The sequence below is a fragment of the Mus caroli genome, chromosome 10, assembly GCF_900094665.2.
Source record: "Mus caroli chromosome 10, CAROLI_EIJ_v1.1, whole genome shotgun sequence".
NCBI lineage: Eukaryota > Metazoa > Chordata > Mammalia > Rodentia > Muridae > Mus > Mus caroli.
This window is the reverse complement of record NC_034579.1, coordinates 100,487,036-100,501,478: the sequence shown is the minus strand read 5'-3', so window position 1 is coordinate 100,501,478 and position 14,443 is coordinate 100,487,036. Positions and strand designations below refer to the sequence as shown.

General features: G+C 42.7%; 2 protein-coding genes across 2 annotated transcripts; both read left to right on the top strand.

Moving 5' to 3' along the window:
• Window positions 1-1,486: 1,486 nt before the first annotated feature.
• On the top strand, window positions 1,487-3,345 carry Myf6 (myogenic factor 6). The gene is made up of 3 exons (XM_021175124.2): window positions 1,487-2,084; window positions 2,372-2,462; window positions 2,732-3,345. The coding sequence occupies exons 1-3, from the start codon at window positions 1,566-1,568 to the stop codon at window positions 2,848-2,850; spliced, it is 729 nt and encodes a 242-aa protein (XP_021030783.1). The 5' UTR covers window positions 1,487-1,565; the 3' UTR covers window positions 2,851-3,345.
• A 6,811-nt stretch (window positions 3,346-10,156) lies between these two features.
• Myf5 (myogenic factor 5) lies at window positions 10,157-13,361 on the top strand. The gene is made up of 3 exons (XM_021175164.1): window positions 10,157-10,860; window positions 11,575-11,650; window positions 12,084-13,361. Exons 1-3 carry the CDS (start codon window positions 10,360-10,362, stop codon window positions 12,272-12,274), a joined length of 768 nt encoding a protein of 255 aa, XP_021030823.1. The 5' UTR covers window positions 10,157-10,359; the 3' UTR covers window positions 12,275-13,361.
• Window positions 13,362-14,443: the final 1,082 nt, after the last annotated feature.

Sequence of the window (14,443 nt, the reverse complement as noted above, 5' to 3'; positions counted from 1 at the left end):
TACTTTCCATTCACTTTTTGGGGTACCTACTAAAAAGTGAGACTTTTATCTCCAAAGCTGCTTACTGGTAGTGGAAGTACTCCCTCCAGAATTCTCAAGAAGGATTGAAAATCAAAGAAAGAGGAACAAACATTTTGGGGAGGAGAGAATAGCCAGAGAGAGGGGGCAACACCAGCTGTTGTTTATTTGTCTTGAAATGCTTAGTCCCAACAGTTTTATGTTATATTATGTTTTATGTTAAACATTAGTGAACTAATGTTCACTGCATGGCTACATGCACATGAGTCATGTGTGATAATATTTTATTGAACGCCTACCCAAACTCTGTAAGACAACCATTATCATCTTGAAGTATTTCAACGAGTACTTATCTATAGACACAGAAATAGAAGTCAACACAGCTAGGACCAAAAGAGAGTTCTTTGAAATCTGGGAGCCCTCTATACTTCATTTTTACATTAGGAACAACATGTTTATGTGTTGGACTATGGACACTATACAATAAAGAACATTTGTTTCATTACATGCGCCTTGTCTTCTTACTTTCGCATCTGAATCCTAAGCAACCAACTTTGGTAGAGTCAATGGATAGCGAGAAGGTGAATAAAACTTGGTACAGAACCTTTTATTATTTCAAGATACATTTGAACTATCAATCAACTGTTGTGTTTCTTGTTTTTAACCGCAACTATTTTAGGGGTTTATTCCATGTTTATTTCCTTCTTGTATCTCAGTCCTCACTTGATATGCTATTGCTCCAACTGGAAAAGGAAGCAGAATTCATATTTTAATTGCACTATCTAAAATAACAGGTAGCCAAGGAAGGTCACTATGAAAGAATCCTGAGTCACTTCACAGCATGGGACGTGAGCACCCTTCACCCACTCCCCAACTCCCACCTCATCTTACAGATGTAGTAAAAGAGAGGAAAGAGATTATTTACCTGCTTCTATTGAAGCTGAGGCCTGAAAGTCATATGTAACCTTTGAAGGACTGGTAATGGTTTTAATCACAGGGATAGCATCTTTTTGACAGGCAGAACAGAGCAAGGAGCCGAACCACACTGGAAATATTAATGAGGCTATTTTGGAGCAATGGCTATTGCCTATGAAATCTCTCATCATGGGTCTATACTTAGAATTCAGTTGAACTCTGGCGGGAGGGGAGCAGGGCAGTGTTAATCCCCAGTTGTTTTTGAAGTTGCCTGGTTAGCAGGTTACTGTCGGAACTGTCCAAAATGGAAGCACCGAATGCTTTCAGGGCTGTGACTATCTGTGTGCATTTTTGTTTTTAACCTGTTTGTCTTATGGACGGTCACATTCACTCTCAGAGGCGACATTTCTCCGTTTTCTTTCAAACTAGATATTCTAGGGAGCACTCGCTGTAATCACTTTGGGAGACTGATGCTCCATGACAGCTAGAAGTTGGATTGAGTTTCAGTAGCTACTATATATAAAGCTGGGTCGACTTATGTCACCGCACTAATTAAATGCCATCTGGGTGGCTCCTCTGGGTTTTTGAGTCCATCACCCAGATCAGATCAGTCAGAGGCCAAGGAGGAGAACATGATGATGGACCTTTTTGAAACTGGCTCCTATTTCTTCTACTTAGATGGAGAAAATGTGACTCTTCAGCCATTAGAAGTGGCAGAGGGCTCTCCTTTGTATCCAGGGAGTGATGGTACCCTATCACCTTGCCAGGACCAAATGCCCCAGGAAGCCGGGAGCGACAGCAGTGGAGAGGAACATGTTCTGGCTCCCCCAGGCCTGCAGCCTCCCCACTGCCCTGGCCAGTGTCTGATCTGGGCTTGCAAGACTTGCAAGAGAAAATCTGCCCCCACAGATCGTCGGAAAGCAGCTACCCTGCGCGAAAGGAGGAGACTAAAGAAAATCAACGAAGCCTTTGAGGCCCTGAAGCGTCGGACTGTGGCCAACCCCAACCAGAGACTGCCCAAGGTGGAGATTCTGCGGAGCGCCATCAGCTACATTGAGCGTCTGCAGGACCTGCTGCACCGGCTGGATCAGCAAGAGAAGATGCAGGAGCTGGGCGTGGACCCCTACAGCTACAAACCCAAGCAAGAAATTGTAAGCCCAGATGTGACCAGGGCAGGGAAATATAAAAGGCCTATTAAAAGTCTTCCTGAGACCGTAACCTCCACCTGCTTGGTGCCTACCCCCTTTCTTGCCCGCCCCTCGCCTCTCTAATGAACCTCCAGTGACCCTAGAAGATAGAGCCCCTGTCCTAAGCAGGAAATGCAGTCTGGCCCAAGGAAGCAGGGGAGACACCCCCAAGCCTCCACCTCCCACCCCTCCTCCCTCCCCCCCTGCGTATTTGTTTCTTTTCTAATCTGTTGCTTTGGTTTTCCTTCCAGCTTGAGGGTGCGGATTTCCTGCGCACCTGCAGCCCCCAGTGGCCAAGTGTTTCGGATCATTCCAGGGGCCTCGTGATAACTGCTAAGGAAGGTAACTTAAAAGAAAGGGCACTGGGCTGTACTGGAAGCATCTAGGCTCAGCACAGCACAGCACAGCACAGCACAGCACAGCACAGCACAGCACAGCACAGCACAGCACAGCACAGCACAGGGGGTGCTCTGGCCGAGCACAAAGAGCTCAAAGCTAGCAACAGCCAAATTGCTCTCAGGGATGCAATCCTTCCGCGTGGCCTCGGTAACCTTTTGTGGGGCACACAGAGGGAGCTACAGGCGCGGTTTGTGTTTGTTCTCTGTGCGCAGGAGGAGCAAGTGTGGATGCCTCAGCCTCCAGCAGTCTTCAGCGCCTTTCTTCCATCGTGGACAGTATTTCTTCAGAGGAACGCAAACTCCCCAGCGTGGAGGAGGTGGTGGAGAAGTAACTCAACCAGCATTTGGAACATTCTTCACCCAGCAGGAAGACCCCCCTTTCCGCCTAATCATTTAGATTAGAGCTCACAGATGCCAGCTTTTATGAAAGGCGAGAGATTTAGTATTAAAAAAGAAACTTCTCACCACCTCAAGTGAAAGTCCTTCGCCTTGGGGCTTTTATTATGATAATTATTATTATATCGGAAAGGCTAGTAGCTTAGCTCTAGAACCCTAATTTTGTTTTTAGTTTGGTTGGTTTTAATAACATATTAACTTTTACTATGATCACGTGACCCTTTTCTGTCAGTTGCAAACGAAGTTCATTCCTGTCTAAATCAAAGAGAGAACGTTTAATCCTAATAGTATTTAATGTACTTTTTGTAAATAGTCTTAGAACTTTCGTTTCTATGTAAGCCTAAAGGATATATTTTAAACGTGGATTTAAACATTGTATATAAAATGTGTGAAGATCCTGATATTGTAATATTAAAATATTAATACATTTCTACATGTACAAAGGTGGCCTTAATTTGATTTAACGGTAAGGACTCTAAGGACTTGTACAAAAACGAATAGCCATATTTTAACTTAGATACCGCATGTGACCACTTATTTGGGCCTCTTCTTTCAGCCTAATTTATAGGGAGGAAAATGAATTTGGGAGCCGTAATCACAGTTAAACTGGGCACTTTAATATTCCATGTAGACTCCTCACTTCTGGTTAGTAGAAGGGAGTATCCAGAAAATGTCTCTTCTCTCCTTTCTGTGGCTTTTCCTCTTTCTTTCTTTCTTTCTTTCTTTCTTTCTTTCTTTCTTTCTTTCTTTCTTTCTTTCTGTCCCCCACACTGTTCTATGGTTGGTGATCTGGATGGGATTTCCTTCCTCTGAAATTTAATTATAAATATACAAAAATCTTTCAAATCTCCCCAAAAGAATTCTTTGTTCATTTCCCTAAAATATATCCAATTAATTGGCCCTATTTATTTATTTTTCGGTCCTTGGTGTCCCAGACTGTTTCCTAGTGTAGATCTAAAGTAGCCAGGACCTACATGGGCCTGATAGCCGTTTTTCTTGAACTAGACTAGCCCCCAGCAGACTGGAATATTTTCAAGTGCTCTTTGGTTTGAGTTTATTTTCCAAACAGAAAGATAAAAGAGAAGTGCAATCTGTCTCTTGGAGAAGAGTGAACATCCTTGAAAGTGTGTGTGTGTGTGGGGGGGGGGGGACTGCTTCAATAGTAGAAGGGTTAAATGCTTGGTAGCAAAAGACAACAACAACACACATGAAACCTCTTAACTGGACCAAACAGAAAAGCCCCAGAGAGAGCTGGAAGCCCCAGGAGCTCTACTCCGTGAAGATTTTACAACGTGTGCCGCTTCTGTTTTTCCTGTAACCTCAGGGGGAAAAAACCGACCACCAAGAAACACAGTGGGGAAGAAAGCAGAGCAAAGCACGCCAGGTCTGCTAAACCCTTCCTTCCATCTACCCTTCTGTGGCCAGTACTCTCGCCATCTCCGCTTACCACCCCGGAACTCCACTGCCTCTCTGTAGTTCTCATGTAAAAGTCAAAGGGAACCAAACATTTGCCAGCCGGGATCCGTGTCCTAACCCTCCCTGTGTTGAGTAACGCACTAGTTCCAGAGAGCACCACAGACACTGCACTCCGCAGATAGGCAGCTCTATTTTGCCACCCTTTAAAAACTTTTCTTGGAGCTAGGATATGTTGAGAATCCCTTATCCAAAATGTATAGGTGTTGGAAATATTTCCAAATCCAAGGTTTTCCCGAGTTTGGGATATTTGTGTAAATGTTGAGGTTCAATCTCTCTAATGCAGAAATCCAACCAATACCTAAAACTTTCTGAGCATGACTTGTCAGAGGGAGTGGGGGTGGATGGTAGGAAGGGTGGGTTAGAGTTGCTGTACTGTGATTCTGTCTGCCTTACCTGTAACTAACTTATTTTCTGATCATATGAAAAGCTCAGAGTGTTTGGTTAAGGATACTGGTATTGGCATATAATTCCTTTTTAAAATGTTTGAGAGACACAGGTCTAGAAAACTGCCGAGTCTCTTTGAGGCCTCTTTACCTAAACTAAATCCAGACTATACAGCCTAAGCCAATCCCTCTCCTGATGAGTCCTGATTTCTTGTTTATAAGACAATGGGAGTGAGGCCCTTTCTCAAGGGCCTGTGAAAATTCACAGATAGCCCATGAAGACACAAACTGACACTAAGATCAATTCTTTTTATTTTATATTATTAGTAAATCTCAATTGACCATCAACAGGCATGTCACCCCAAACTGTAGCTTCTTGTCCTTGCTGACTCCAGCCAGGAACAGCAATCATACTGAGCAAGAGGTAAAGCCATTCTTAGTCTTGTATTAATGCAATCCAACTATAACCAGTGAGAACTACATTCTTTACTTGGCCATAAGTCAACTCTACCCTCAGCTACTTACTATGCATCCAGAAAGATAAGAACATCTATGGACCATACAATTATTTGGCTCTCATGGACAATTGTTCCTGCAAACCTCTTCCTCCAAGTGCAGTGAACTAATAAACTCCAGATTACAGCCTGACTTTGAAAACTAAATGCCAAAGCATTCCCTAGTCAAATCACCCAACCAAAATCTACCTAACTCAGTCTGGGTGGTCTCCATCTTTACTAACCGTACACATTCTATATCTCTGAATATTTTGTCATCCAAAGGATTTGCCCTAAAATGTACTTCTGTACCATTACTTTTAAAGACCGGATTCTGTGTGCAATTGATATGTCACAACTCATCAAATAAATATATTCATCTTAGATTATTTATAAGAAGACTTATAGTTGAACTACTTTGCATCAGGATGCTTTTATCAACTCCTGGTCTTTCCTTGTTGATGGATTTCATTCAGTCTTTGCAAACCAAATCTTCTTAGCTGGGTAACTTGAGAAATTGTTTGGAGTGAGGTTGCCTATGAAAGGCTCTTCATTAAATAGAGAAAATATTTTCCAAAGAGTTCATATGACCTTTGGTGATATAGCTGACATGTTAGGATTTCCAATGAAATCCTTGGTGTGTTTGTGATTTGAACTGTTTTTGTTTGATATTAATGATGATAATCTTTAACCAAGGTCAAAGCCAAAATAAACAGGACTATGGAAGCAGAAAATTAAGATATAATAACTTATTAAAGATAAGGACTTTGGGATTGAACTTAGATCTCTTTTTAGAGATTCATATAATGTCACATATTAAATAATGAGTGGTTTTCTGCTATGCTATTACTGAAATAATTCATAGATATCAAATATCAATAAGCCTTCTAAAGCTAACTTTCATCACCATAGCAGGACCACAGACATTGGGAAAATTTGCTTTTATCAAGTGATCTCAATTCTCTGTCAACTTTTAAAGATGGTTTGTGTGTGTGTGTGTGTGTGTGTGTGTGTGTGTGTGTGTGTGTGTGTAGGACAGAAATTCAGGGGCTCTTAACAACTCAGGAGGACAGGAAAAATCAGGAAGATGAAAGTCACTTTTAAAATTATAAAGACATCCCTCTACCATTTATATTCTTCCTTTGGAAACATTTAACTGATTTTTTTCATTTGGTTCTCATATCACCACATAGAGATTCCAAAAGCACTTAATTTTAAACATTATATTAATTTCATTGTCTGATCATGAGTAAACACACCACATGATATTTCTGTGGACAGAAGCCACCAGTTACTTCCACACAGTAATGAAATCTTTTCAAAGATGATCCTTGGTCCTGGCGGATTCTGTCTGCAGAAAGTGTTTTGCAAGCCTAACTCTGAGTCATTCTGTAGGATGAGAGGTCCCTGCCCTATACAGCCACAAAGGTAGGGTGGAAGAGACAGGCTACTTCTTTCCTCTTCTTCAGGCTGCTAAATGTCCTTACATAGTCCTTTGATCTCTCTTGGAAGTCTTCAGATTCAAGCGGAGGCCAATGTCTTCCTCAGCTGTCTGGTCCACAAATTCTTTTCACTGCTCTGGCAGGTACTAATGTGTTTACATAGGTGTGCCCAGCTTCCAGAGCTGATAACAATTTAAAATTGTTTAGCACATTGGGATGTCCTCTTCAAAACAGAGAAGCAGAGCTCTGCAGGTAGGGGCAGAAGTGAAGAGAAAGGATTCCACTGTGCATTCGAATATGCATGTGAGCCTTTTTCATCTCAGGAGCCAGTTTTCTTCCCTTTTTGCAGACTACCTCAGGTTTTTGATCTCTCTCTCTCTCTCTCTCTCTCTCTCTCTCTCTCTCTCTCTCTCTCTCTCTCTGTGGCAATGGCTTAAAACTTGTCTCATTTTTTNGTGAAGAGAAAGGATTCCACTGTGCATTCGAATATGCATGTGAGCCTTTTTCATCTCAGGAGCCAGTTTTCTTCCCTTTTTGCAGACTACCTCAGTTTTTCGATCTCTCTCTCTCTCTCTCTCTCTCTCTCTCTCTCTCTCTCTCTCTCTCTCTAGCTGTGGCAATGGCTTAAAACTTGTCTCATTTTTTATTCTTGTGGTCTGAGACCCGATTTTCAGCACTTGCGTCCCAAAGGGCCCTCCACACGGACCCCCTCAGCCGTGCTCATTAAGCGGCCCGCGCTTGTGTTTTCCCTGCGTCTTTAGTTCCACTCAGCCTGCTGCTCTCTGGTAAATTTGTTTTGAGATCACCTTACCAAAGACAGCCCTAACTTCTGAGCACTCCTGCTACTGACAAGGGGCCCCCTGAGTGACAGCAGCTTCCCAGCGCAAGAGCCCAGAGAAAAGACACCAGTTTGTAAGCTTTTCTGTTTGGTGAGTCAAGGAAGCCCCCACCCCACCACCCAACACTGAGTATGAAGCAAGCAGGATCACTTCCAGGGACTCGGAACCATTTCTAAAAACAGGGAGAGTACTTCAAATCCTGTGTGGACAAGGGTAAATTACTCAGCCCTAGCGTTAAAGTTTACCTAAAACAAACAAACAAACAAAATGGAATCCTTTCCAGTACCACGTTACTTTGTGACAATGGTGAGGAACAATAAATCAACCGTGCAGGGCAGATTCGAGGCAGTAGCTATTAGGCACACACAACAGTAAGAGGCTGACTGGGAAACAGTGGGAAGGTCAGTCGGCAGCATGGAGCTGCTTCCACTTCCACCTTAAGGACCACGTTTGCATCTCCATCACTGGTCTGTTTTAGTTACCCCAAATATAAGACAGAGGTAAGGAAGGTGAAGATGAAAGATGGAAAGGAGGAAGGGGTGGGGGGAAGAAAGGGATGGATAGGCAGAGAAGGAAGGAGAGGAGAAACAAAGAGAGAAGGAGGAAGAGGAAGACTATGGTTTTATGTAGTGAAGTTGCTGACCGTATCCTCTCTATGAATTTTGCTGTGAATCTGAGGGTGAGAATATCTACCTCTCCAAAACAGTGTCACAGAAGTTCCACATGTGCTATGTGCTCAATCAGATGCATCCACGGGAGCCTTGTCTTCAGGAGTACGTGTGTGTGTGTGTGTGTGTGTGTGTGTGTGTGTGTGTGTGTATGTATGTATGTTTAAATCTAATGTTGTCCCAATATTGCATTCATTTCAAAGGCAGACATTTTTAATCCAGTCCTAATAGGGGTACAGTTGGATTTTTCATTGGCCAATTGATTAAATAGCCCCTCAGTGTGAGACCCACCAGACCTGATTTACAGAAGAAATCTGTCTTCAAGATTATAGGACAGGGTAGAGGGAACAGAGACAGACGCAGCTAGCAAGTGCAGTGATTGACACTTTCCGGTCCCTTCCTTAAAGTACTTGCCTTCACAGACAATTATAATTTATCTGGCCCCTATAGATACCAGATCTGTCAATCTTGGCTGCTTTAGAAAAGTCACTCTGAGTTGTCGTCATCATCATCATCATCATCACCATCACCATTGAAAGGCAAGTGCAACACACACACACACAGACACACATACACACACACACACACAAAGGGTCACTTTGAATCCACAACACTTACTTAATTGGATGACACTCCCAAGTGTGAACAGTCCATTTTTACAACGGGGCTACAAAAAAGAGGTTCAAAGCTCTCAGAGAATTTGTGTTGACCGTAAGTAATGGTGTTTCTTGGATATGAATAACAGCTCCCCTCTCACGTGATCTGAAAGCGGGTCAGCAGTGGAGAAGAAATCATAAAAGCAGAGGAACAGGATGATCATATATATATATATATATATATATATATATATATATGAATATGAATATGAATGGCAGTTTTCCCCTTTGTCTTCAGTTGACAAAAGTTTCAAAGACCTGTCTGCAAATGGCATTTCTGAAAGGCTTTTGTCACCAAAGTGTGTGAAGCCACTCTTTTAAGAGGAGTTGGAAATTTTACACTAGCCCAGGATCTCTCTTAGCTGGCAGCTGGGACCCATCTGTAACGGTGTTAGCTGGCCTGAAAAGCAGAAAATTAGCGACCCCGAGAAGCCTGGCTGGCTGTTTAGTCTGTAGACACGGTAGGGCGGAGCAGCAGACTCTGGAGAAAAGAAACCCCAAGCTGGACGGGGAGTTTTCTGTGAGAAACTGGACCGCTGCCGGTGTCCGTCCTCAGGCGTGGGAATCTCCCAGTGCAGGTATTAGCCTAGGCCTGATGCAGAGGAAGAGGCAACAGACACGTGTGCTGGGGAGGATGGAAGCTCGGAGGGGAAGGATGCGGGGAAGGTCACCTGGTCCACCTCCTTTTCAGGGCAGCAGAAGAAACGTGTGACCCTCTGACAGAGCCAGACCTCGGAAAGGAAACTCAGCTACTGTCATCCCCATGAGATGACCATCTATCTCATCAGAACTTTACTTCTTTGGTCTTTGTCAAACAGGTTTTGAAACACCACGCTCTCTAGGTTCACGCCATCCATGAAAATGCCACCTCACTATTTTACCAACTGTTACCAGTGCACAAACTGACTCAATCTTTTGGTAAAGTTCATGAAAATGAGAAGCTAGCACCGGAGATCCGTGCGTTAAGAATCCAGAAGCTAGGTTCCCTTTTGGTGTCTGACGGAAATACAGGAGTTTAATGTCTTGCTACCGTGCTGCTGCTGATGATTATGTTAAAGTGTGATTAATTTCAAGAAGCCAACCCCATCCCCTTTAAGTGATCCCTAGGTTTAGTTTATCCAGAAGGCCACCGAGCAGGTTGGGCTGCAGTAAAATCATTAGCTCAAAGGGACCAGTAAACTGCAAAGTGTCTCTAGAAGAAAGACAAGAGGCTTGCCCAGACAGCCCCTGTGGGGGGTTGTGGTGGGATATGCTAATAACGCCCAGCTACAGGGACCAACCTCCCTTCCCATCCCCCAGGAATATATAAAGAGCCCCAACCTCAGCCACTGACCGACCCTGGCCAACAGGCATCTGTCCTTGTTAATTACAGAGAGACAGTCTCAAACTCCAGGAGCTCCGCCTGGATTTGCTGGCCTGCAGCAGCCAGAGACTGGCGTGTCTCCCTCTCTGCTGAATCCAGGTATTCCCACCTGCTTCTCTGAAGGATGGACATGACGGACGGCTGCCAGTTCTCCCCTTCTGAGTACTTCTATGAAGGCTCCTGTATCCCCTCACCAGAGGATGAGTTTGGGGACCAGTTTGAGCCAAGAGTAACAGCCTTCGGAGCACACAAAGCTGAGCTGCAGGGCTCAGACGATGAGGAGCACGTGCGTGCACCTACTGGCCACCACCAGGCTGGCCACTGCCTCATGTGGGCCTGCAAAGCTTGCAAGAGGAAGTCCACTACCATGGATCGGCGCAAGGCCGCCACCATGCGCGAGCGTAGACGCCTGAAGAAGGTCAACCAAGCTTTCGAGACGCTCAAGAGGTGCACCACCACCAACCCTAACCAGAGACTCCCCAAGGTAGAGATTCTCAGGAATGCCATCCGCTACATTGAGAGCCTCCAGGAGCTGCTGAGGGAACAGGTGGAGAACTATTACAGCCTGCCGGGACAGAGCTGCTCTGAGCCCACCAGCCCCACCTCCAACTGCTCTGATGGCATGGTAAGCCTCGCTTTTACCATAGTCTTTGTGAAAAGTCCTGGTACCTTTTCTAAACCAGGTTCAGTGGGACCATTGCTTTAAGAGCTGTGTTCACAGAAAGATTTAAAAAACAAGAACGAAAACTGTCCTACAGGATTTTAGTTTGATTTCCTAGCTGTTTGCAGATGCATGAAGATGGTAGTAAAAGGTTGACTTGTCTTTAAGTGACTAACAGTGTATTTTCTCTGTTATTTCTTACTTAGAGCAGCCACCCAGTGTATATAGCTCAGTAACTAATTAGAAAGCATCCCAACTTCATTCCAATTCCTGCTCTGAGGCCAGGCTGGAAAGCAATGTTGATACACTGTTTTCAGAGGGCTCTGGTGTTGGCAGGTTTCTAATGTGTTTTTGCCCTGGGAAAGCGTTCTCTCCCAGAATTAGTGTGGCTTCCTTCTACTGCAATCCATTTTGCATGGTCAACCCAGGGCACATTGATGCAGGATTTCTGTGACTTGTCTTCTCTTTGCTTCTGTTTTCCTCTTCTCCCAGCCCCGAGACTGACCTTGGTGCCCTGCAGATTTGGAGACATCAGCCCCTTTCTAAATCAGTGCTGCCGGGGAGGGAACTAAGACCATTCAGTTTCCTGAGTTAGGGGGCTGGTGTGATCTCACCCTAGGTCTGTGCGCCTTTTTGCCAAGGCTTAAAGATATATTTCTGTGTGTTTTGTGTTAACAGCCTGAATGTAACAGCCCTGTCTGGTCCCGAAAGAACAGCAGCTTTGACAGCATCTACTGTCCTGATGTAACAAATGGTAAGAACTGATAACTTCAGACACCTTTAAAGATCTGTTCAGTCTCGTAATTCAGTCATGGCAGTCTGTCCTTCCAAGTAGTATTTTAGAAAAGGTATATAAACGATGGCTGTCATGGGGGAGGCTATGGACCATTTTCTGCTACAGATTACACTGACAGACAGACAGACAGACCAGCATACACGCATGCATGTGCATGCATCCACACACACACACACACACACTCACTTTTGCTTGAAATATTACCAGGGATCTTCCACACCTCTACCCTCGGGAATTGCTAGATATTTACTGCAAAGTTTTACATCAGTCCCTCTGTGATCACCTGACCTATGAGGTCAAAGGTGCTGACCTCTGGTTTAAAGGGCACCACAAGCAAGCCTGTCTGCGTGGGGATGGTTTTCTGAAAGCACTTTTCTCCTTGGGCTGTTAGCATGTGCTGCAGATAAAAGCTCCTTGTCCAGCTTGGATTGCTTGTCCAGCATCGTGGATCGGATCACATCTACAGAGCCATCCGAGTTGGCTCTTCAGGACACAGCTTCCCTCTCTCCAGCGGCCAGCACCAACTCACAGCCTGCTACCCCAGGGTCCTCCAGCTCCAGACTTATCTATCACGTATTATGAACTCTCGAGGGCGTCCTACATGGAGGAAAAGAAGCCCCGCGTCTGAAGGAAAGACAAGCTGTGCAGAATACGTGCTTTTCGGTTGTAAATACTGTCTTGCCACTTTATGAGAAAATGGATTTAACTGAAAGTCACATTTGCAATAATGGTTTCCCCTCTGCCTGTTCTTCTTGCTTTCGTTTTTTTTTTTTTTTTTTTTATTTTTTTTTTTTTTTTAGCTTCCGATTGCTTTAGATACATGATTCCAGTACTATTTTTCTGATGGAGGCAATTAATTGGCAGTTACTTAGAATAATTCTTAACTTATACATATATATTGTAAATATTGCACATCAAAATAACTTTGGTATTTAGAGCTCTATATTTTTCTTCAAAATAACATTTTAATAGCTTGGAATCCATTACAGGGAATTAAAAATATATTTAACGTTTGCTTTTCTCTTTAATCTTTTGTTAATAGTGTATCATCAAATGAAAATGTGCCTAATGATATATACTTTCTTATAATCTTTTAATCTTATAATCATATCTTTTTATAAGAAATATTTCTTTCAATGTAAGCTATAAATAATACATTGAGGGCAATTTCAAACTATAAAAAATTTGTAAATTTCCCCATAAATAACATTGAAATAACTAATTTGTTTCTTGGCCTCTAAAAATAACATCCCCAACAAAATTAGCAAATCATGAACATGAAACATTTAAGAATGGGTTAAATATGATCACACAGTTAGCCTTGTAGATATGTATTGAAATAATTTATGAATTTCTTTTAAATTTGTTGATGTGACTTATAAAAATATCACATTTTCATTGTAAGCATATTTCAAGAATGCCTGGTAAATGAAGCCCCCTTTTCTTTGTTGTTATTTCATACAATGTCCAGTTGTATATAAAAAAAGGATTGTAAAATTTTGCAGGATAATATCATTTGTTTAAGCACAAAAGCTTAAAAAGTATATGTCATTTCACTATATACAGTACTTTGTCAATCATGAGCCAGGTTTTATTAACTATTTGTATATGCCTTAAAATAACTTGATAAATAAATGTACTATTATTATCAATAAAATATTTAAAGGAGGCGGATATTTTTTCTATTATTAGAAAACCAGCATAAGACAGCTTCAAAACTATATTGCAAAATGATCCCTCATTTTTATAGTCTTTTAGAAGTTTTGTTATCCGCATTATGAATGTGTGTACATATGCATCTGTGAGATGGACAGGAACTTTTTATTATTCCCTAGAAGCTCATCTGAAGAAATTGAGAGAAAAGTTGGATGAATAAACAGAAAATTAAATTGAAATAATCATCCAGACATTTTTTTGGTGAGTATTCCACCTGAGAGGGACACAAAGAAGCCACCTGTGAGGTACTGAGAGGAGATGTTAATAAGGTGCAATTATACAGCATGCCCTCAGCCTCTAAGGTGCTTGTTTTATTTTATTTTTTGAGACAGGTTTTGCTGTGTAGTCCTTGCTGGCCTCAAACGCACAGGCTAGCTGTGAGCCTGCTGTGATCACTCTGCCTGTGCCTCTCAGCTGCTGGGATTACAGTGGGCACTCTAACTCAATCTCTAACTTTGACTATTTGTGTAAAATTTCTTAAGGTTTTGCATGTAGACACTACTACTGTAGGTTGGTAGCACACCTGTTCTCCAGAAGGCTTCACTATATCTGATTGGTTTTGTGTGTGTGTGTGTGTGTGTGTGTGTGTGTGTGTGTGTGCACGTGCTCACGCATGAGGTGCAAAGGAATATAAGCCATTACATAAAGGAGGGAGAAGGCCTGAGTTCAGAGCCAAATGTGGCCACTGTGACCAGATTAGCATGGTGATACTATAGTATGGATGGTTGCTTCTACACAGAAAGTCTTTCTTTTCCCTGAAAAGGGATCATAAGGATTCTACATGAAGAGGCTCCAAGGTGCAAGATAAAGATTTCTTTGTGGTTTGACATAAATTTGACTTATTAACTTGTATTATGCAAATTTCTTCACTTGCTGTTTCTACAGAAAATGCAAAGGTTCATGGTTCTTAGTAAATTAAGGAAGGACAAACTTACTCAAATGCTGGTTTTAAGGTCAGGTTTTAAATGTAACCACATCTGTTCCATTAATTTAGTTGCTTTCCTATGGGAGAGCACACCTACTAGTTATCTAATA